The 22,066-nt window shown below is 44.3% G+C and overlaps 1 protein-coding gene across 1 annotated transcript in view; it reads right to left on the reverse strand.

Annotated features, from left to right (window-relative positions):
• The window catches only part of REXO5 (RNA exonuclease 5), a 92,752-nt gene that overhangs the window by 39,052 nt on the left and 31,634 nt on the right, over window positions 1–22,066 (reverse strand). Inside the window, exons 9-11 of the mRNA XM_040356850.1 lie at window positions 11,044–11,182; window positions 10,869–10,963; window positions 5,474–5,576 (exon numbers count right to left, since the gene is read on the reverse strand). Coding sequence (XP_040212784.1) covers window positions 5,474–5,576; window positions 10,869–10,963; window positions 11,044–11,182 — 337 coding nt within the window. The remainder of the gene's footprint in view (window positions 1–5,473; window positions 5,577–10,868; window positions 10,964–11,043; window positions 11,183–22,066) is intronic.

Genomic DNA, 22,066 nt, shown 5'->3' on the forward strand with positions numbered 1-22,066 from the left:
TCTCCATCGATCCTTACCCCCTCTCTGATCACCACCTTATTAATTTCACTCTCTCCCTCTCCTCCGTCTCCTCTCCCTCCAAATACCTAACAGTCACTCGTAGAAACCTTCAGCATATCAACCCTTCTCTTCTACACTCTGTGACTGACCACCTCTATGACAAAATTGCACCCCTGTCCTGCACCGACCTAGCCACTTCTGTCTACAACACTTCACTTCTAGCATCACTGGACAGACTGGCCCCCCTCACCACACGCAGAATAAGACCCCGCCCCCTTCAACCCTGGCAAACTGATGATACTAGAAGTCTGAAAAAACACAACCGTGCTCTCGAGCGCCAGTGGCGCAAGACTAAGTCCCAGGAAGACTTCGTCCAGTATAAATCTGCCCTCCAAAAATACAATTCCAGCCTTCTCGCTGCCAAGCAGACTTACTTCATCACCCTCATTAAAAACCTATCATCCCGTCCCCGTCAACTCTTCTCTACCTTCAACTCTCTCCTTCGTCCTCCACTGCCTCCACCCACTAACTCAATCAACGCCCAGGAGATTGCCAATCACTTCAAACAGAAGATTGATACAATTCGCAAGGAGATCTCTACTGTTCAGACATCCTCCAAACCTCACACCTCATGCACACAGGTACAGTCATTACTTCCCTCGTTCAACCCCACCACTACAGAGGAGGTCGCTAAATTACTAACCAATGTCCATCTTACCACCTGCGCTCTGGATCCTGTTCCCTCACAAATGCTACGTTCACCCTCTTGCTCTATTCTACACTCTCTTACCCACATCTTCAATCTCTCCCTCTCTTCTGGCATCTTCCCTAACTCTTTGAAACATGCACTAGTCAGCCCCATACTTAAAAAGCCCTCACTGGACCCATCCAATCTTGACAACCTACGCCCCATCTCCTTGCTCCCCTTTTTATCCAAACTCCTTGAACGTCTAGTCTACAACCGACTGAGCGTCCACCTTGCTGACAATAACCTTCTTGATCCCCTTCAGTCTGGATTTCGTCCTCAACATTCCACTGAAACTGCTCTCCTAAAACTAACAAACGATATACTAACGGCCAAAACTAACGGACACTATTCTGTGCTCCTACTCCTGGACCTCTCTGCCGCCTTCGATACGGTTGACCACCCACTCCTCCTCAAAAAACTCCACACCTTTGGTCTCTGTGACTTTACTCTTCGCTGGTTCTCTACCTACTTATCCAACCGCACCTTCAGTGTTACTTACAACTCTACTTCCTCCTCTCCTCTACCATTCTCTGTTGGGGTCCCCCAAGGTTCTGTTCTTGGACCCCTCCTATTTTCAATCTACACCTCCTCCCTGGGTCAGCTGATAGCCTCCCATGGCTTCCAATACCACCTCTACGCTGATGACACTCAAATCTATTTCTCTGCCCCTCAACTCACTCCTGCATTTTCCTCACGTATCACTAATTTACTATCAGATATATCACTTTGGATGTCACGTCATTTCCTTAAACTCAACCTATCCAAAACCGAACTTATCATTTTCCCTCCCCCACGTGCCTCTTCCCCTGATCTCTCTGTCAAAATTGATGGCACAACTATCAGCCCATCCCCACATGCCAAGGTCCTAGGTGTAGTCCTGGACTCTGAACTCTCCTTTAAGCCTCACGTTCAATCACTGTCCAAATCTTGCCGCCTCAACCTCCGCAACATCTCCAAAATACGCCCCTTTCTAACCAATGACGCCACAAAGCTCTTAATTCACTCCCTGGTCATCTCTCGCCTTGATTACTGCAATTCCCTTCTCATTGGCTTACCGCTGCATACTCTAACCCCCCTTCAATCCATCATGAATGCCGCGGCCAGACTTATCCACCTTACCAACCGCTCTGTCTCTGCTACTCCTCTCTGTCAATCCCTCCACTGGCTTCCGCTCGCCCAACGAATTAAATTCAAAATACTAACTACAACCTACAAAGCCATCCACAATTCTGCCCCCTGCTACATCACTGACCTTGTCTCCAAATACCAACCTAATCGCTCTCTTCGTTCTTCTCAAGACCTCCTGCTCTCTAGCTCTCTCATCACCTCTTCCCATGCTCGTCTACAGGACTTTTCCAGAGCCTCTCCAAGCCTATGGAACTCCTTACCCCAAACTATCCGTCTATCTCCTTCTCTTTCAGCTTTTCGAGGATCCCTGAAAACCCTCCTCTTCAGAGAAGCCTATCCTACCCACATCTAACAACTGTATTTTAACTTTGCCCACCTGATCACCCCCCACATCTACTACCCTCTGTTCCACTTCACCCTCCCTTCTAGATTGTAAGCTCTAACGAGCAGGGCCCTCTGATCATTCCTGTATTAAATTGTACTGTAACTATAATGTCTTCCCTGATGTTGTAAAGCGCTGCGTAAACTGTTGGCGCTATATAAATCCTGTATAATAATAATAATAATAATAAATAAAAAGGACAAACAGAAGAAGGTTTTCCGTTCTACTAGAGTTTCCACCTCTGACCTTTACTAATTAGTCCCACTTCTCCCGTTTAATTGTGTTTAATTTTAAAAGAATTAACGAAAAACAACAGGTAAAGCCCTGTACACATGATCGATTTGTCAGTTGAAAACAGACCGATGGGCTGTTTTCATCGGACAAACCGATCGTGTATGGGCCCCATTTGTCTTTTTTCCATCGGTGTAAAAAAACTAGAACATATTTTAAATTTTTCCTATGGATAAAAACCTGATAGAAAAAAAACGATCGTCTGTGTGGAAGTCCATAGGAGAAAAATCCATGCATGCTCAGAATCAAGTCGACGCATGCTCGGAAGCATTGAACTTCATTTTTCTCAGCACATCGTAGTGTTTTACGTCACTGCGTTTTGGCAGGGTCGGATTTTGGACTGATGGTGTGTAGGCAAGACTGATGAAAGTCAGATTCGTCAGTTATCCGACGAAAAAATCCATCGGATTAGATTCCATCAGATATCTGATCGTGTGTACGCGGCTTAAGGGTGACGCTTTTAATAACACCTAGGATCTTGGATCCACACATTTGGCTATGTTCATAAGTCATGGGGTTTCACAGGGCATTTTAACCCAATGGTTTCTATTGAAAACTGGTAGACCGAGTTCTGAAATTTGAATGATGGCGACTAAAGTAAAGAAAGACAAAAGATGCACACGAAGGTGTCCACACATCTTCCAATGATCACAAGGTTTCCTGTTTCAAAGTCAATTGTTTTGTGACTGCATACGATGCTGCTTTAGATCAGATGCGATTGAACCTTTTAAACAAATCACATTCAGTATCTGGCACACATCTTACCAATCAAGCTGTAACACGTGGTGTGCTTGAATGATTGTTTTCCATTTGGGTTTATAATGTATACATGTTATCCACATTTATTATTTACATATTAAAGGCAAACCTTTTTTTGTAATTTTGGACAGACTAATTCTGCGTACACACGATCATTTCTCGGGTTGTAAAAAACGAAGGGCCAGATCCACAAAAGGGATACGACGGCATATCTACTGATACGCCGTCGTATCTCTGTTTCTATCTATGGAACTGATCCACAGAATCAGTTTCTCATAGATAGGCAGAAGATCCGACATGTGTAAGGGACTTACACTGTCGGATCTTAGGATGCAGTACCTCGGCCGCTGCTGGGGGCATTTCTCGTCGAAATGCCGCTTCAGGTATGCAAATTAGCACTTACGGAGATCCACAAAGCTTTTGCGCTTCGTTTTTTCTCCGTAAGTATTAGTTTGCAAACGCTAAATTAGGGCTGCTTTTACAAGGCCTAAACTGGTTAGGCCTTGTAAAAGTAGACCCTTCTATCCCGCGTCACCGTCTTTTTTTTTTTTTTTTTCCGCCGCAACTCGTATTTTTTTTTTTTACGCCCGTCGCGATTCTCAAAACCCGGCGCAACGTAAAGCCGCGCTAAGCACGTCGGGAAAATGACGTCGTGAGCATGTGCAGTACGTCCGGCGCGGGAGCGCGCCTTATTTAAATGGGACTCGCCCCATTTGAATAGGAACGCCTTGCGCCGGCCGGATTTAAGTTACACAGCCGAAAATTTCTAGGTAAGTGCTTTGTGGATCGGGCACTTAGGTAGAAATTTTGCGGCAGTGTAACTTAAATGGGAATATTTAAGTTACGGCGGCTGGCTGTGGATCTGGCCCGAAGTTTTTCAGGCTCTAGAAAAAACAACGTTTTTTTTCAACTTTAAAATTAAAACAGCCTTGCCTACACACGATTGTGAAAAAAAAATGCTCTAGCAAAGCGCGGTGACGTACAACACGTACAACGGCACTATAAAGGGGAAGTTCCATTCCGATGACGTCACACTTTAGCTGATTTAATATTAAATTGAGGGTATTTTAAAAATAATAAAACATACTTTTTTTTTCATTTGGAGTTTAGTGTAACTAATGGAGCTCAAAATGTATACCTAGGACTGCCTCGTAAGAAAATATGGTTAATTCAGTGATGGCAACATTAGAGGAAACAGACTGGTGTAGACCAAAATTGTGTGTAGGTACACTACTGTGGCACTTTTGGAAGGCTGTAATGTCTTAAATGGATACTGACTTTCTGAAAGTGCAGCTCATTGGCAATTATTTTTCTAGTTTTGGTAGGGTGAGGAAGGATAAAAACTTATGCATGGTTTTTACTACTATCCAGAAGCTCAGTTTTTACTACAGGCATACCCCATTTTAAGTACACAATGGGGTTTATTTACTAAAGCTGGAAAGCGTAAAATCAGGCTCCCTTCTGCATAGAAACCAATGAGCTTCCAGGTTTTATTACCAGGCTTAAATTGAACAAGCTGGGTTTAGAAGCTCATTGGTTTCTATACAGAAGTGAGCCTGATTTTGCGCTTTCCAGCGATAGTAAATAATCCCCATTGTGTACTTTAAAAGTGGGATATGCCTGTACTATCCAGAGCTCTGTTAAAGAGATTCCCCCTCAATTCTGTCCGGATGACAAATGTTTCACCAAACAGGCAATGTGGGCCTGCAAAAAGCACAAAGTAAAAAAAAAAATCATATTACAAGGTTTGTAGCCTTCCCCTACTCTATAAAAACATTGTAATTTTCTCTCTGCGTTGCTATTGAAGAATTTCTCACTACCTGTTGGATGAGACATTGTGGAAAGAAAAGGAAAAATCTATCAATAGGAGCCCTGGCTAGCAATAAAAGCCTGACAGGGGTTCTAATCCTACTTTATTCTATTGAAAACGAAGAAAACACGTTTTTGACTGGACATACACTTAAGCAACGTATTCCAAAAGAGTTTGACAAGAATACATTTGTATAAGTGTTTTTGAATAAGTCAGTGAATAGTAGTATGTAAGTGTCATTTACTGGTATAGGTGTTCTTTAGACATTGCAGAGGTTGTGATGGCAGTGCACGAGGGTCCAAACCTTTGGGCATACTACTGAAAAATAAAGGGACATTTACAAAAAGCCATATACCTTCTCTGGACCAAACTCAATAAAATACTGCGCCAATTTCAAAGCAGCAACAGCATCCTCTATGGGCATGTGACCATCCAAATCTTTATTCTGAATGTCGATCCTGTGAATACAATGAGATTAAATAGAAGAAGTACAGTCTGTATTCTTTACACCTAAGCTGCTTTTACTGCACAATATTGATGTCCACATCATCTCATGCTCCTTGTCTACTATACCTTGTCCTATGACAATTTTGCTTAACATGGTCAGCATTGGTTCAGTTAAAGAAAACCTGGCACAAGCAAGAGCTAGTTCAACTGAAAAAAAATAATCTAAAAGTAAAAGGATATGGGGGTAAAAGTTACTAAAGGCAAACTGACTGTTCGCTTTGCAATAGAATTTTTCCCTTCGGCCTCGTACACACGCTCGGTTTACTCTGCAAGAACCAGCAAGAAAACTGCTGGCAGAGCTTTCTTGCCGAGTAAACCGAGCGTGTGTACGAGGCTCTCAGGTTTCTCGACAAGAAAACTGCCCAGAATCTAGATGAGAAAAATAGAGAACATGTTCTCTATTTTCTCGTTGTGAGATTCTCGGCAGTGTTTTCCTGCCGAGAAACCCGAGAGTGTGTTTACTTACCTGTCGCCGTGGAAACCCGCGCATGCTCAAAATGACTTTGACGCATGCGCGGTAGCTTCCTAGGCATAGGTAGGGTGTAGCAAGATGGCGGCGACGGCATCGAATGTGACGAGCGCATGCTCGTCGTAGTCGATGATGTCACCGCATTTGTTTACCATTAGTAAATCAACCCCTATTTGTCAAAATATTCAGCAGATCCAGAGAAAATGTGCATTTACCAATGCATACATTTTAATTACCATATCTTGCTTACTACTTTTGTAAGTTTTAATTTCAATTCAGTAAAGATTTTATTACATTCATCGAAAAATATTATCACATGCATATAGATTTTCTTTGGTGTTGTATATGGAAATGTCAACTCTAAAGACCAACCCATCGGTTTTCATGTGCTAAAATTCCTCTACCTTTTGGCTGGAGTTAACTGTGAGGTTCCACAAGGTGTCCAATTAGGAAATTAGAAATAGAGTAATTTAAATTACTTTTCATCAGATAAAATACCAATTCAGGAGAAAGAAAGGGATTCAGAGGTAAATTTAGTACGAAAAGAAAAATCCAAATCCACGCCTATGAAATATTTGAGTATGAGCTGAATGTTTTGATGAGAATATCATGTGATAACATGACAAAAGCAATCAAGTACTAAAGTGGCATTCATTACATTAAGTATTAACAATCACTGACACAAAATGTTGTATTAGTTTGGTTGTATACTTTCTTACATTGAAATATCAGCATATCCTCAGTCAATCCCTGTAGCTGCAGCTCTTCATAACAGACTGCAGGGACATTAATTCTAGCCATAGGTGTGCACAGCCTATTGCATTAGGGTGTGCACCCCAAAGCTCAAACACACACTACCGATCACTCACTGTGTTCATTCAAAGCGGCAAGAGGCTATTAAATACATATTTACCAGCCCCTTCCCTCACTCAACCTAAAACATCTCTCCCGCAAAAACCGAGAGGAGAGGAGGGATGCCGGTAGTGTTGCAGAGGGAAGGAGCGGTAGGGGGAAGTTGTACTGCACGGGGTGATTAGGGTGTGCCTGGGCACACCCTGTGCGCACGCCTATGATTCTAGCTGATGGCAAAAGTGAAAGAAAACATCCCTGGGCCCCCTAAAAGACATGTATGTTCCAGATAGGGAGCTGGACACTGCATGGTGTAGACTTTCACTATGCAATCTGCCTATCATTTGCTTGATTACATTCTCAGACCTGCTTCTTGAACAGTAATCGAGCAACTGATCAGCACACCTAAAGTCTGCACCATCCAAAAACCAGCAGAGAGGAACAATCTAGAGCACAGGTGTCAAACACAAGGCCCGTGGGCTGAATCCGGCCATCCAGGCCATTTCATGTGGCCCTTGCACCTCTCCAGCAGCTGCAGGAGAGCTCCAGCCCTCCTCTGGTCCTCCATCAGACCCTTACTTTCTGCTTTCAAGCAATGCATCCAGCTTCTTCCCAGCAGCAGCATAAAGAAAAGAGGGGTGCACTGTGATGCAAGGGAGAGTGGGGGACTCAACTTCTGATGGTGGGGTGGCTCTTGACATCTAAAATAGTGAAGGGGATGCGCTGGACATCTAATCTTACAGATATAATCGGCCCTTTTAAGTGCAATCATAATGCTGGTACGGCCCGCAATGAAATTGAGTTTGACACCCCTGATCTAAAGGGATGCCAAGGATGTGCTATTTCACTGAAGCTCATCCCTGATCATCACTTACACTCTGTTCTCAGTGTATCTGAATGTGTAAATAACAAAGGAAGATATTGAGAGAGCAGAATTAATTGTAGACACGGGTATTAGGGAAATGGATGCAGGCAGTGATCTCTAGAATGATTCTAAAGGTATTTATGGGTTTTAATTGCCTACAGAATTTTAAATAAACGAGATGACACAATTGGGGATACAAATTTTAGGGAAATATGCAATTTTTTATTTTATTTGGGTTAAGCTTTAAAGTGAATGTAAACCATCCATACACCCAGTGAAGTAAACAGCCTCAGATGATACACAGAGATCAACTAAATCTCCCTACATAGGTTTTACATGTATATCTGCTGTCTTCAAATTTATATACTGTTTAGAAAGTTTAGATCGCATTAGGAAATGTTCTCTTCCTGCTTAATACATAGGGCTAGATTCAGGTAGATCAGCGGATTTTTAGATCCGCGTGATCTATCTGATTTAACCACTTCCCTACCGGCCCATAGTGAAATGACGTCCACAAAGAACCTCTGCCGTTCAGAGTGGACGTCATATGACGTCCTGGGCTTTGTGGGGGGGATATCTGAATGATGCCTGGAGCTAGAGGCATCATTCAGATATCCTTCTCTTGTGCCGGCGATTCTGCACAACGTAAGAATGATCATAGCGGCGGTTCCGCCGCTAGATCGTTCTTACAGGCGGCGGGAGGGGACATCCCCCCCCTCCCGCCGCCATCCGGTGCTTCTCCGGGCTCTCCCGTGCCATCGGGGGCCCGGAGAACGAATCGTCCGGCGCTCGCAGGAAGCATAGAGATGACTGGTGACCAGATGGTCACCAGTCATCTCTATGACCGTCGGAGGACCCGGGCGCGATGTGATGACGTCACGCCCGGGTCCCGTAAGTAAACAAAGCCGCGATTGCGGCTGCTAAGCAATAGCAAGCATGAGATCGGTGAATTTTTTTTCACCGATTTCATGCTTTCCAGCCTGGAGGAGAGATGTGGGGTCTTATTGACCCCGCATCTCTCCATAAAGAGTACCTGTCACACACATTCCTATTACAAGGGATGTTTACATTCCTTGTAATAGGAATAAAAGTGATCAAAAAAAATAAAAATAAAAAAAAAAGTGTAAAAAAAGAAATAAATGTATAAAAAGAAAAAAAGAAATACAATTTATTTTTTTAACGCCCCTGTCCCCGGTAGCTTGCGCGCAGAAGCGAACGCACACGCAAGTCCCGCCGACATATGTAAACGCCGTTTAAACCACATATGTGAGGTATCGCCGCGTGCGTTAGAGTGCCAGCAACAATTCTAGCACTAGATCTCCTCTGTAAATCTAAACTGGTAACCTGTAAAAAATTTCAAATCGTTGCCTATGGAGATTTTTAAGTACCGAAGTTTGGCGCCATTCCATGAGTGTGCGCAATTTTAAAGCGTGACATGTTAGGTATCTATTTACTCGGTGTAACATCATCTTTCCTATTTTACAAAAAAATTGGGCTAACTTTACTGTTTTTTAATTTTTTTAATTCATGAAACAATTTTTTTCCAAAAAAAAGGCGTTTGAAAAATTATTGCGCAAATACCGTGCAAGATAAAAGGTTTCAATGACTGTCGTTTTATTCCCTAGGGTGTCTGCTAAAAAAAAATATATAATGTTTGGGGGTTCTGCGTAATTTTCTAGCAAAAAAATTATGATTTGTACATGTAGGAGAGAAGTGCCAGAATAGGCCTGGTATGGAAGGGTGTATAACTGCCCTGTATGGAAGAGGTTAAGATACCTTGCCGCAAGTTTGAGAGGCAAGTGGGTAATTCACAAACCACTTACCTCCAAACTTGCGGCGGCGTCTCGCAAATCCCCCGGCGGAATTCAAATTCCGCGGCTAGGGGGAGTGTACTATTTAAATCAGGCGCGTTCCCGCGCCGAGTTAAATGAGCATGCACCGTCCGCGAAATTTCCCGGCGTGCATTGCTCCCACTGACGTCACTAGGACGTCCGTGGTTTCGACGTGAGCGTAACTTGCGACGCGCTGGTTTCTGAATCGGCGTACGCAAACAACGTAAAAAAATTCAAAATCGACGCAGGAACGACGGCTATACTTAACATCGGCTGCGCCTCATAGAAGCAGGGGTAAGTATACGCCGGGAAAACCGCTACGGAAACGTCGTAACAACACTGCGTCGGGTTCGCGTACGTTCGTGAATTTCGCTGATTTACATATTATTCAACGTAAATCAGCGGGAACGCCCCCCGCGCCATTTTTAAATTACAAATGAGATCCGACGGTGTAACACAGTTACACCTGTCGGATCTTAGCCATATCTATGCGTAACTGATTCTATGAATCAGTCGCATAGATACGACCAGTGTAAGTCAGAGATACGACGGCGTATCAGGAGATACACCGTCGTATCTCTTTGTGAATCTGCCCCAGAGTGTGATGTCTGGGCATACAGCCAAGATAGCTAAAATAGCCGATTGGAGGAAAGGCACACACCCCCTCTCATCATTGGCAGAGACTCTCAGAGGTGTTTTATAACAGGGCCAGCTCCCTGCTAATCTATTTATAGCAACCTCCTCTGAAATTTCAGGCTGCTTTTATCTGATGTGTCCGAGAATATGTCAGGAGTTATCAGGCTGATAACAGAAAAACGGCTCAGCAGAGAACTATGGGACTTAGCTCTTTGAAGAGAGATAACAAAATACTGCAGATATATGTGCCCAGCTCAAATTTCATGAATCGGGTTTACATCCACTTTAGCTTGTGTTGTGTACTTATTTTTACCCCAAATACAGCTTAAGTCACATGAAAAGTGAAAACATTCCTATAACTTCTGATCTAGAGCTGCTGATCTTTTGTGCATTTCTTCATCATATGTTTGGATTCAATTACCGAGGCTTCTGACAAATGTACTTTATCTAAATAAAAAGGTCATCTCTATTAAATTCTTAGTGCTATATAAAGTGAAATAAAGAACACATTGATTCTTATTACATTCAAAGCTAAATAAGAAAACACAACAGAGGAAAGTGTCTAATAATATATCTAGATACAAGTACATACTGTAATACTTCTTGGGCCAAGAATTTTAATCTAAACTTCCTTCCACAATCTCGAGCAAAAAGTAGTGCCGTGTCGATAATATTCGGATGTATCATCTGTAAAAACACAATGAGCATTACAAATGGTGGATTACACAAGATCTTCATACATTAGCTACCTTCAAATCGCTACTTACCTGCAAAGCTCGGAGGTCATTGTTTAAGGAGTGACCCACCAATACAGCATCTTTGGGTAGAATCTCTTTCAGTTTTTCCTGGACATTCTTTAACTTTGTTTTTACTGGAAGAAGCATCTTTTTTGTAATCCCAGAGAACCTGTATGGCACAAACATCTGGTTTATTTTGCTGCATACACTCACAGGAAAACGTGTACTTATGGTTACCATTACAGAAACATATCAAGAATCATAATGAGCAGATACATAGTTACATGCTGTAGTTAATCTGGTTGAAAAAAGGACACAAATAGAAAACCTCTATATACACTATCCAAAACCCACAGCGGATTCAGAGGAACGCAGCAAAAAAAATAAAAAAAAAATTAACCGGTTAAGGACTGGCTCCTGTACATATATGTTGGCAGAATGGCACAGACGGGCAAATCAACGTGTATATACTGTATGTTAGTTTGAATTTGCCGCCGTGCGCGCGCCACTGGAGCACGCACCTGCCGCGAGCTCCGTGACCGTGCCCGCAGGACCCGATGTCCGCCGGTGTCTCGGGGTCGTATCACAGAGCTGAAGAATGGGGAGATGCCAGTGTAAACACAGCATCTCCCCTTTCAGCCTAGTGACATATCAATCATGTCTGCTCCCTCTCATCGGGAGCAGTGATTAGTGACATTTCACTCATAGCCGTGCCCCCTAATAGTTAGAATCACTCCCTAAAACACACTTAACCCCCTCCTAGCCCCTAGTGGTTAACACCTTTACTGCCAGTCACATTTAAACAGTAACCAGTGCATTTTTATAGCACTAATCGCTGTATAAATGTGAATGGTCCCAAAATAGCGCCAAAAGTGTCCAATGTGTCCACCATAATGTCGCAGTCAAGATAAAAATCACTGATCGCCACCATTACTAGTAAAAAAAAATATTAATAAAAATGACATAAAACTATCCCCTATTTGGTAGACGCCATAACTTTTGCGCAGACCAATCAATAAACGCTTATTGTGATTTTTTTTTACCAAAAATAAGTAGAATACGTATCGGCCTAAACTGAGGGAAAAAAATTTGTTTTATAGCTTTTTTGGGGATATTTATTATAGTAAAAAAATAGGATTTTTTGTACTCACCGTAAAATCCTTTTCTCTGAAGTCCATGGACGGACACAGCTCCTTAAATCTTGACAAGTGGGTTATGTTCCCTGTTTACAGGAGAGGACTAGGCAGAAACATGTTAAATAGTTAAATACATGTTACATTAACAGAGTTGAACAGCCCCGCCCAGGGGGCGGTCCCTCCAGACATAACCCTCCTCACTGCAGCTTGCAGCCTCAGTTCGTAACAAGCAGTACAAACCTAAAAAGGAGGGGTGGGAGCTGTGTCCGTCCATGGACTTCAGAGAAAAGGATTTTACGGTGAGTACAAAAAATCCTATTTTCTCTTATCGTCCATGGACGGACACAGCTCCTTAAATCTTGACAAGTGGGACGTCCCCAAGCAGTGTCAAAAAACGAGGGGTGGGAAATATATCAGTAAAAACAATTTTAACTTCACCCCAAAACAAGCAGAGCTCCTCAACGGAGGAGGTGCAACTTTAAACAGCCGCCGGCAAAAACTAGCGGCTGAAAAAAACATCATAAGATGCACTCACAGCAACCATGTAAATTCTGGAAAAAGCGTGAACGGACGAGCAAATCGCCGCCTCGCACACCTGTGAGACCGACGCATGATGTCGGGAAGAAAAAAAAAAAAAAAAAAAAAAAAAAAACCCAGGAAGCACCAATTGCCCTGGTCGAAAGTGCCGTGACCGGAAAGGGGGGCCCGCCCTTAGGAGCATAGGCCTGTATGACGGCCTGCCCGATCCACCGAGAAATGGTGGTCGACGAGACCGCCAGGCCCTTTTGTGGACCAGACACCGACACAAAAGAGAGTCAGAAGCTCCGAAATGGAGCCGTAGTAGGCTGGTATACCCGCAAAGCGCGTACCACGCCTAAAGTATGAAAGGCCGAAACCTCCTTCGGAAGAAGGGAAGGTCGCGGGCGCACCATCACCTAATCCTTATGGGGGATCAAGCATGGCGGCTTGCAAGACAAGACCGCCAACTCAGAAACCCCTCTAACAGAGGTAAAGGCCACTAAAGGGGCCACCTTCTGAGATAGTGTCAAGAGAAAATCTCTCTGATGTTTCCAAAAGGAAGGTTCCTGAAGAACCGAGAGCACCAGAGTCAAAACTCATGGGGGAAGAGATGGGCCAAGAGGGGAAAGTATATGACAAACCCCTTGCACACAAAAAAAGGGGACCCACCAGGGAACGGGCCGCAAAAAGGCCACTAAAAGAACACAGCCAAGGCTGAAATCTGCCCCCAAACGGTGCTTTAAGCAATTTTTAGATCCAATCCAAGCTTTAAAAACAGCAGGACCCTGGACATTGAAAGTACGCCCGTGGACGTCACTCCATCCCTTCGCACCAAGAGAGGTGCGACGGTAGATCCTCCGGAAGAAGACTACGGTGCCCTGTTGAGATGACCGAGTCAGACAGACCCTGGTCACCTAAAGTCTGGCTTCCAATAACCATGTTAAGCAAGTCAGTGACTGTACAACAGGAGGAAGTATGGGACCTTGAGACAGGAACCTCCTGCCCTGGCAATCGCCAGGGTGCCTCCGCTACCAGGCGCCCGATATCAGCGTACCAAGGACGCCGAGAGTAATCTGGAGCGATTAGAATCATCGGGATCTCCTCAGCATCCACTCTGTGGAGCGGCCGAGGAAGCAACTACCATGGAGGAATGGCAAAAAATCACCGATACAGACAACACAGGGCCACCAGCGTGACTGACGCGTCTGTACAAGATCACTAGACCTGGCCACTAACTGACACCCTTGCGGCGGAGACAAGCTGCCAGGAGATCCATGCCATGTGAGGCTCACCTCCTGCAAGGGAGCCGAAACACCCCAAGCACAAAGACCAGTCGCCCTGGTCCAGCATCTGGCGACTCCAGTAGTCTGCCTGCCGGCATACCTGATGGTAGACTGAAGCCACGGCCGTGGCGTTGTCCGGCTGAAACCAGATTGGTCGACCACAAGGAGAAGCATAGCCTGATCGCCTAAAATAGTAGGACAATGAACAGTAGACAGCACCTGGTATTCCCAGGCGGTCTTCCACCAGGCACTAGCCAGGCCCGACCCTGGGTAGCTACCGAGACCAGACACATTCAAGGAGGTGTGGTCATAGGTCCACGCAAGTCCAGCGACTCAGGGCCGACTGGACCCCCCAGTTTTGTGAACCTCCAGGTTCACAACCCGTGAGCTGGCATTCGTCGAAAACACCGACCACTGGAAGGAAGGAACAACTTCCCGGACCGAAGAGTCGGGAATCTCTGTCACCAACTCAGAGAGACTCTGACTAGGTGGCGCACAGGAATCTAATGATTTCAGAGACAAGAGATTTTTACCACCTGGACAGTAGTTCCACTGGAAAACCAGGGTGTGGAACTGGGCATACAGTACCACCTTGAAGGAGGCTACCCACAGACCCTGAACCAGCAGGCGCCCGGAGAGAAGACCGATTGCGTGATGCCAATACCTTCTCCGCAGACTGAAGAGTCTGCAATTTCTCCAGGGGAAGAAGGACCTTTGCCACTGAGGAGTCTGGATCAACACTAGATACTCCAACGCTGAGTCGGAACCTAGCATGCCCATAATTTGAACCCTGGGTCGCACACATGTAGGGCAGGCTTGCTGCCACTGAGCTACACTTTCTGGCCTAAACGTTTAACATCCACCCGAATCTTCGGAGGGTCTGAATGGGAATAACCTATCCACTAGGTCGGAGACAGAAGCTGCTCTCAGAAGAAAGTCGTCAAAGTAGCCAATGAGGCAAAGCCTCGCTGTCCCAACAAAATTCAAATAAGTGCGAGCTCCTAGCTGAAAACCCATGGTGCTGACGCCAGATCAAAAGGGAGGGCCACAGGCTGACAGAGACCCTTCTCTCATCACGAAGCACAGAAAAAAACACTGACATGTGCAAAACGGGACATGCATGTATGCGTCCCTGATGTCCGAGGACGTCAGGACATCCCCCGGATGAAGCGCAGCTACCACCGAACAAATGGATTCCATGCGGAACTACCCGACGTTCACAAAGGTATTTAGGGCCTGAGGCCCATAGAAAACCCCAAAACTCTCGTCCTGCAGGAAAGGTAAAATTACCTTGCAGCTTAGCAAATCCCACACTGCCCAAGGCAGACCGACGTGCCGGGAGGGGAAGACACAAGGACAGAACTTTGTTCTGTGGATAGGAGGAAACCCTATCTAGTACTCCGAAGAGACCACCTCGCAGACCCACTAGTCGGAGAGCAGGGAGGTTTCACTGAATTGTGAACCTGCAAGCCGCCCCTCCCACCTAGAGACAGGGAGGGAAGGCTATATACATTGGCAGGATTTGGGTGCCGGCGTGATCGGCTTATGCACCCAGGGACAGATTAGTCCCCCAGCTGGGCCTTTGACGGCCTGGGAGGGTTGCCCCTAAATAATACACACACATAGTGTGTATGTATATTATGTAGGTGTATGCACACATGTCTTTGGAGGAAACCGGAGTACCCGGAGGAAACTCACACAGACACAGGGAGCGACAATGCAAGCTCCAGGCAGATTGGCGTCAGTGTGCAGATTTGAACCAATGACTCTTTTGCTGCCAAGTAATGGAGTTAAGCACTACACCACCGTGTGCATAAAACCATTCTGAAACAGACGCCCTGGATAACAAGGGCGCAGCATTCAATGAAGCATCACAGACCTATATGAGGCCCTGGACCAGCTGGTCCGCTAGGCTAATAACCTCAGGAGAGAGTCGGTGCTCCTCCACTGTCTGGTGCAAAATGCTCACTCTGTGAGTTGTATACAGCACTAGGGGTCAGGACTACTCCAAGATGGCCGCCGAGCGTTCAGAACGCGGCCACAGGAAAAAGGCCAGCACAATGTAAGCTGCGCCATAGCGTGGCTACGACAAAATGGGCGCCAATGGGAGTTTTCAATGTAATTGAAAAATCTCCCAAAAAAATAGCGCCAGCGACCACTGAGACCCCAGTGTAGTGGCCACAATAGGCCGCAAGCCAGACCCCAGCATGGTAAACATGGAACGGGTCAGTACTTCGGATCTTCTATCAGTCAGATCCATACAAGTAGGGGTTCCCGCCCGGCGGTGAGGGACTACAAAAGCCCTCAGTGGCTTTTCTCATTCCGCATCTCAGAAGTTATCAAAGAAGGGCACAGAAGGAAAAAACCTACACAGCGGTCTGATTTGTGTGATCCAAAAAAGACCGAGCCCTCAGCGGAAACCCAGCTGCACTATGCAGCTTAGGAGAGTCCCTTGCAGCAGTAAAAAGCGCACCCATAAATGCCTTATTCTGCCTTTTTTTTTTTTTTTTAACTAGGTACCTAGTCCATGGCTCCATAACAGAGCATTCCCCAGGGGATAACGGGGGAAGGGGGCACTCTTTTACCGCCCGCCCGCAGTCCACCCCCACCCTGGCACAAACTGTGTCCAGGACTAACAAAAACTCTGTGGGAATCACAGGTGCTAACACCTGCTGCCACCACCAGCATGTGGGGAAGGACCCAGATACTGACTCCAATATTTACATATAGTGTATATTATAATATGCACACCTGTCCATACAAATAGACAAAAGCTCCTAGAGCCCTATTCAGGGCCTCTCACCCACTTGCTGCGCTGACCAGGGGTAACCAGGGGACTCCCTCAGGAGGAGACTGCACAGCGCTGCCTGTGAGGAAAAGAACCGTGAGGTAACTTTTGCAGGGACCTGTGTTTAAACAGGAAAAGCCTCATAGGGCTGTTTTATTTAAGGACAAGTCACAGATACAGCATAAAAAGCAAAACCATTACAGGTGTCACCAATCAGTCAGCGTCTGCTGAAGTATAATCATAAACATCTGTGCTCATCACAGGGCTTTTTACCTCACAGGAAAGCCCAATACAAAAAAGAAAAAACACAGGCCAGATAACAGTCCCCTCAGGAAGGCCCCCTCCCCCCTGACAGCGGCAATGTTAGCAATGCAGCAAGGGAAAGGAGCATGGAAGTAAGGGGAAGGGACCCCCGAACCCCAGGAATGCCCAGCTGTACCAACCCACCGAAGCAGGAGGGACTGTACTTACCCGTCCGAGCGAGGACTCGCTGACGCATTCCTGACAGACCTACAACCGCAATGGAGGTAGCTGTCGGCCCGGTCCACTGTGATTGAGACAACACCACAGCTCAGTCATATGTGGACCTCGGAGCAAAGCTCACCGGCCCCCCCAGGAGTCATGGGGTATGGCGTGGCAGACCAAGCCTCTTTGCAAAGGTGTGCCCACGCTTGCTGGTCGGACTGAGTAGACTACAAGGATCTATAATATCCAGCCTGTCTCTCAGCCAACAGTTGAAAGAAGATTCTTCAAGAAAAAGTAAAGTAAAATAAAATAAAATTTCTCCTCAGGGCGCTGGGCCCAAAGGGAGCCATACGTCCTTCTCCTTTGCTAGGCAGAACGAAACTGAGGCTGCAAGCTGCAGTGAGGAGGGTTATGTCTGGAGGGACCGCCCCCTGGGCGGGGCTGTTCAACTCTGTTAATGTAACATGTATTTAACTATTTAACATGTTTCTGCCTAGTCCTCTCCTGTAAACAGGGAACATAACCCACTTGTCAAGATTTAAGGAGCTGTGTCCGTCCATGGACGATAAGAGAAATATAGCTTTTTTTTTTTTAAATTATCGCTCTATTTTTGTTTAAAGTGCAAAAAATAAAAGCCGCAGAGGTGATCAAATACCACCAAAAGAAAGCTCTATTTGTGGGGAAAAAAAAGGACGTCAATTTCATTTGGGAGCCACGTCGCATGACCGCGCAATTGTCAGTTAAAGCGACACAGTGCCGAATCGCAAAAAGTGCTCTAGTCTTTGGCCAGCAAAATGGTCCGGGGCGGAAGTGGTTAAATTGTCCATTTTGCTCCAGTTCCATCCTACGCGTTTCGTGATAGGGGCAGTCAGAACGAGCGGCGTGCTGACGTCATCACCATCCACTGCTCGATTTCCACACAGACGTGTTTGCCTGTTTGCGGCCGGCCATCGCAACAGGCTTAAGGCTCTTCTTTCTTTCAACAAATGTGAGTGTGCTTGTGAGTGTGCTTTTATGTATTGTTTATTTAATAAACACCAAGGGTTTTACACTATCGAGGCTCCACCTCCCTTCTTTTTACATGTTTCTACAATTAATGCTATGAGATGTGCTGACAATTAACGCTGTGAGAGGTGCTGATCGTTGAGGCTGCAAACACAGTGGTTAATCATCTAATTGGGATTCATTACATGTGATCTTAGGTCCTCTGTCATAGGGGACCAAGTTGTTCTGGTAAGCAGATCTACTTACTCTATGGTGGTGGATTGCACTTTGGTTGTCAATCACTCAGCGGAACAGCCAGTAGTCACTTGGATACCTTTACGGGTGGACTGTATTGTTACAACATATGAACTATTTTTGCACTTTATGATATGTGGTCACCTTATTGATGTCGCACTTGGAATATAATTCATGCACTTTATGATTCACTTCTTCTATGGATTGATTTTTAGATGATCACTTCACCGTTTTCACTATATTTGTCCATACACTATTTATGTTTTTGGAATTGTGTCATTTCATATTTAACTTTTTGGGGATTTGGGCAGTGGAGATTCGCCAGGATTACCCACTGCTAACAGTCACACACTTTATTAACGTTATTAAAAGGGGTTGTAAAGATAACATTTTTTCCCCCTAAATAGCTTCCTTTACCTTAGTGCAGTCCTCCTTCACTTACCTCATCCTTCCATTTTGCTTTTAAATGTCCTCATTTCTTCTGAGAAATCCTCACTTCCTGTTCTTCTGTCTGTAACTACACACCGTAATGCAAGGCTTTCGCCCTGGTGTGGAGAAAGCCTCTTGAGGGGGGAGGGGGCGAGCAGGAGGGTCAGGACACTCTCTACTTTGCAGATAGAGAAAGGAGCTGTGTGTTAGTGGGCGTCCTGACACTCCTGCTCGCCCCCTCAAGAGGCTTTCTCCACACCAGGGAGAAAGCTTCGCATTACGGTGTGGAGTTACAGACAGAAGAACAGGAAGTGAGGATTTCTCAGAAGAAATAAGGACATTTAAAAGCAAAATCGAAGGATGAGGTAAGTGAAGGAGGACTGCACTAAGGTAAAGGAAGCTATTTAGGGAAAAATGTTTTACTTTTACTACCCCTTTAAGGTTTAGCGCAACTATATATATATTTTTTTTATCATTTATCCACTGTTTTATGTTTTCAGGTCAGTTGCTGCTCATAACCAGAGCTTCAGGCATTTCCTTTTGTCAATATTTGTTTTCCAATCTCCTAGCGCAGTTTATTTTCTTTTCTCTTCGGGCAAAAAGTGAACATAGTGAAAAAGTGTCGTGGATGGGTACTCCAACATGACAATGACCCAATAAAAAAATATAAAAATAAATAAACCTCTGGGCCCTTTAATAAAAAATAAATTAAAAAAATATATAAAAAAATAAAATAAACATTTATAAAAAAAGGGGCCCTGGGGACCTCTGGGCCCTTTAATAAAAAATAAATGTATGTATGTATGTATGTATGTATGTATGTATGTATATATATATATATATATATATATATATATATATATATATATATATATACAAAAAAAAAAAAAACATTTATAAAAAAAAAAGGGGGTTTGCAACATGGGGCCCTGGGGACCACACAAAAAGTGTGAAACAACTGAAAATATATTTCATATTCTAGGTTCTTTAAAGTAGCCACCTTTTGCAGCAGACACATCTCTAGAACTGGTAAGAGGAGACTGTGTGAATCAGGCCTTCATTGTAGAATATCTGCTAGGAAACCACTGCTAAAGAAAGGCAACAAGCAGAAGAGACTTGTTTTGGGCTAAAGAACACAAGGAATGGACATTAGACCAGTGGAAATCTGTGCTTTGGTCTGATGAGTCCAAACTTGAGATCTTTGGTTCCAACCCCCTGTGTCTTTGTGCGACGCAGAAAAGGTGAACGGATGGACTCTACATGCCTGGTTCCCACCGTGAAGCATGGAGGAGGAGGTGTGATGGTGTGGGGGTGCTTTGCTGGTGACACTGTTGGGGGTTTATTCAAAATTGAAGGCATACTGAACCAGCATGGCTACCACAGCATCTTGCAGCGGCATGCTATTCCATCCGGTTTGCGTTTAGTTGGACCATCATTTATTTTTCAACAGGACAATGACCCCAAACACACCTCCAGGCTGTGTAAGGGCTATTTGACCAAGAAGGAGAGTGATGGGGTTCTGCGCCAGGTGACTACCTCTTGAAGTTCATCAAGAGAATGCCAAGAGTGTGCCAAGCAGTAATCAAAGCAAAAGGTGGCTACTTTGAAGAACCTAGAATATGAAATATATTTTCAGTTGTGTCACACTTTTTTGTTATGTATAATTCCACATGTGTTAATTCATAGTTTTGATGCCTTCAGTGTGAATCTACAATTTTCATAGTCATGAAAAGAAAGAAAACTCTTTGAATGAGAAGGTGTGTCCAAACTTTTGGTCTGTACTGTATATATATAAAAAGAAAGAAATAAAAAAAAATATATAAAAAAAATATTTTTTTTAATAAAAAAAAGGGGGGTTGTCATCTGGGGCCCTGGGGACCTCTGGACCCCTAAAAAAAAAAAAAAAATTGGCCCTTTGATAAAAAATAAAATAAAAATATATTAAAAAATATATATTTTTTATAAAAAATAAATAAAAAAAATGGGGTTGCCATCTGGGGCCCTGGGGGCCTCCGGACCTCAAAAAAAAAAAAAAATGTTTTTTTTTTTTAAGGGGGGTTGCCATCCGGGTCCCTGGGGACCTCCGGGCCCCTTACAGGTGTACTGCCTTACCCCCCTGATGGCGGCCCTGCTTGTACAACGTACACGTTTTTTACGAAACGGACGTAGGGCGAGCAGCGCGCTGTCGTCACCCAAGAAGCTCCCGACGTTCCCCCAGTGGACGAGAGCCTGAGAGTTTTGTGTACCGGCCGGCACATTAGATTCAAGGCAAATCTTAAACTGCATAATTGTAAGTGCAATTTTATCTTTTTAAATACATTTTTTACACATTTAAACGCACTATGTGGAGCGGTCACTGTTTCTTACATGGTGGACAATGTTACTGCTGACATTTTCTTGAGGAACAAGATCCAACAGGACCGTATATCCGAAACTGTGAGATTGGGACCTATTATATGCTGTTTCTGATCCCCTGTAATAGAGGATCATGGGAATTCGGTAAGAGGCCAATTTATAAGTTTGGTGGAGGAGATATCACGTTTTCCTTTGGACACATTTACAACCAATCTGTAATGTGGCACAGATGCACGGGTGTTTGACACACTATCTGCTGTTTAACTGACTTTTTGCTATTAATATTTTGGACTATTAACTCATTTATAGCCAAAGTTCACATTTAGGCAATGTCTTTTTGATCTAGTGTCTGTTATATTATTAATATTTTAAATTTTTTTGTTTTCACTTGTAAATTACTATGATATCACTGGTGTGGGATTTTGAGGTGGCTGCATGCTGCACCCTAGTGGCCATTAGAAGTCGCTCTTAACATAGCAGCCGCCTTTTCACTTCTATCATTGTAGATCACCCACTTGCACACGCCTGTGTCTATAGCAAGCAGGGTGTTTGAGGTAGCGCAATTTATATTTTTCTTATGTTCTGCTATTATATCTGAAAATGGTGGCTACTTTGAGGATTCAAAATTTGTCCAGCACAATGACTATTTTTTTTTCTCAAATTTTTTATATTTTTGGATTACAGGCTACCCAATACAATAAACTGCATAAATAATAATTTAAACTGAAAAAAATGTAGGTGTTCTAGAACTTTTGACCAGTAGTGTATATAAACAGAGGGCCAGATTCAGGTACATTTACGTTGCGCAGCGGCGGCGTAACGTATCCCATTTACGTTAC

Source organism: Rana temporaria, chromosome 6 (assembly GCF_905171775.1).
Source record: "Rana temporaria chromosome 6, aRanTem1.1, whole genome shotgun sequence".
NCBI lineage: Eukaryota > Metazoa > Chordata > Amphibia > Anura > Ranidae > Rana > Rana temporaria.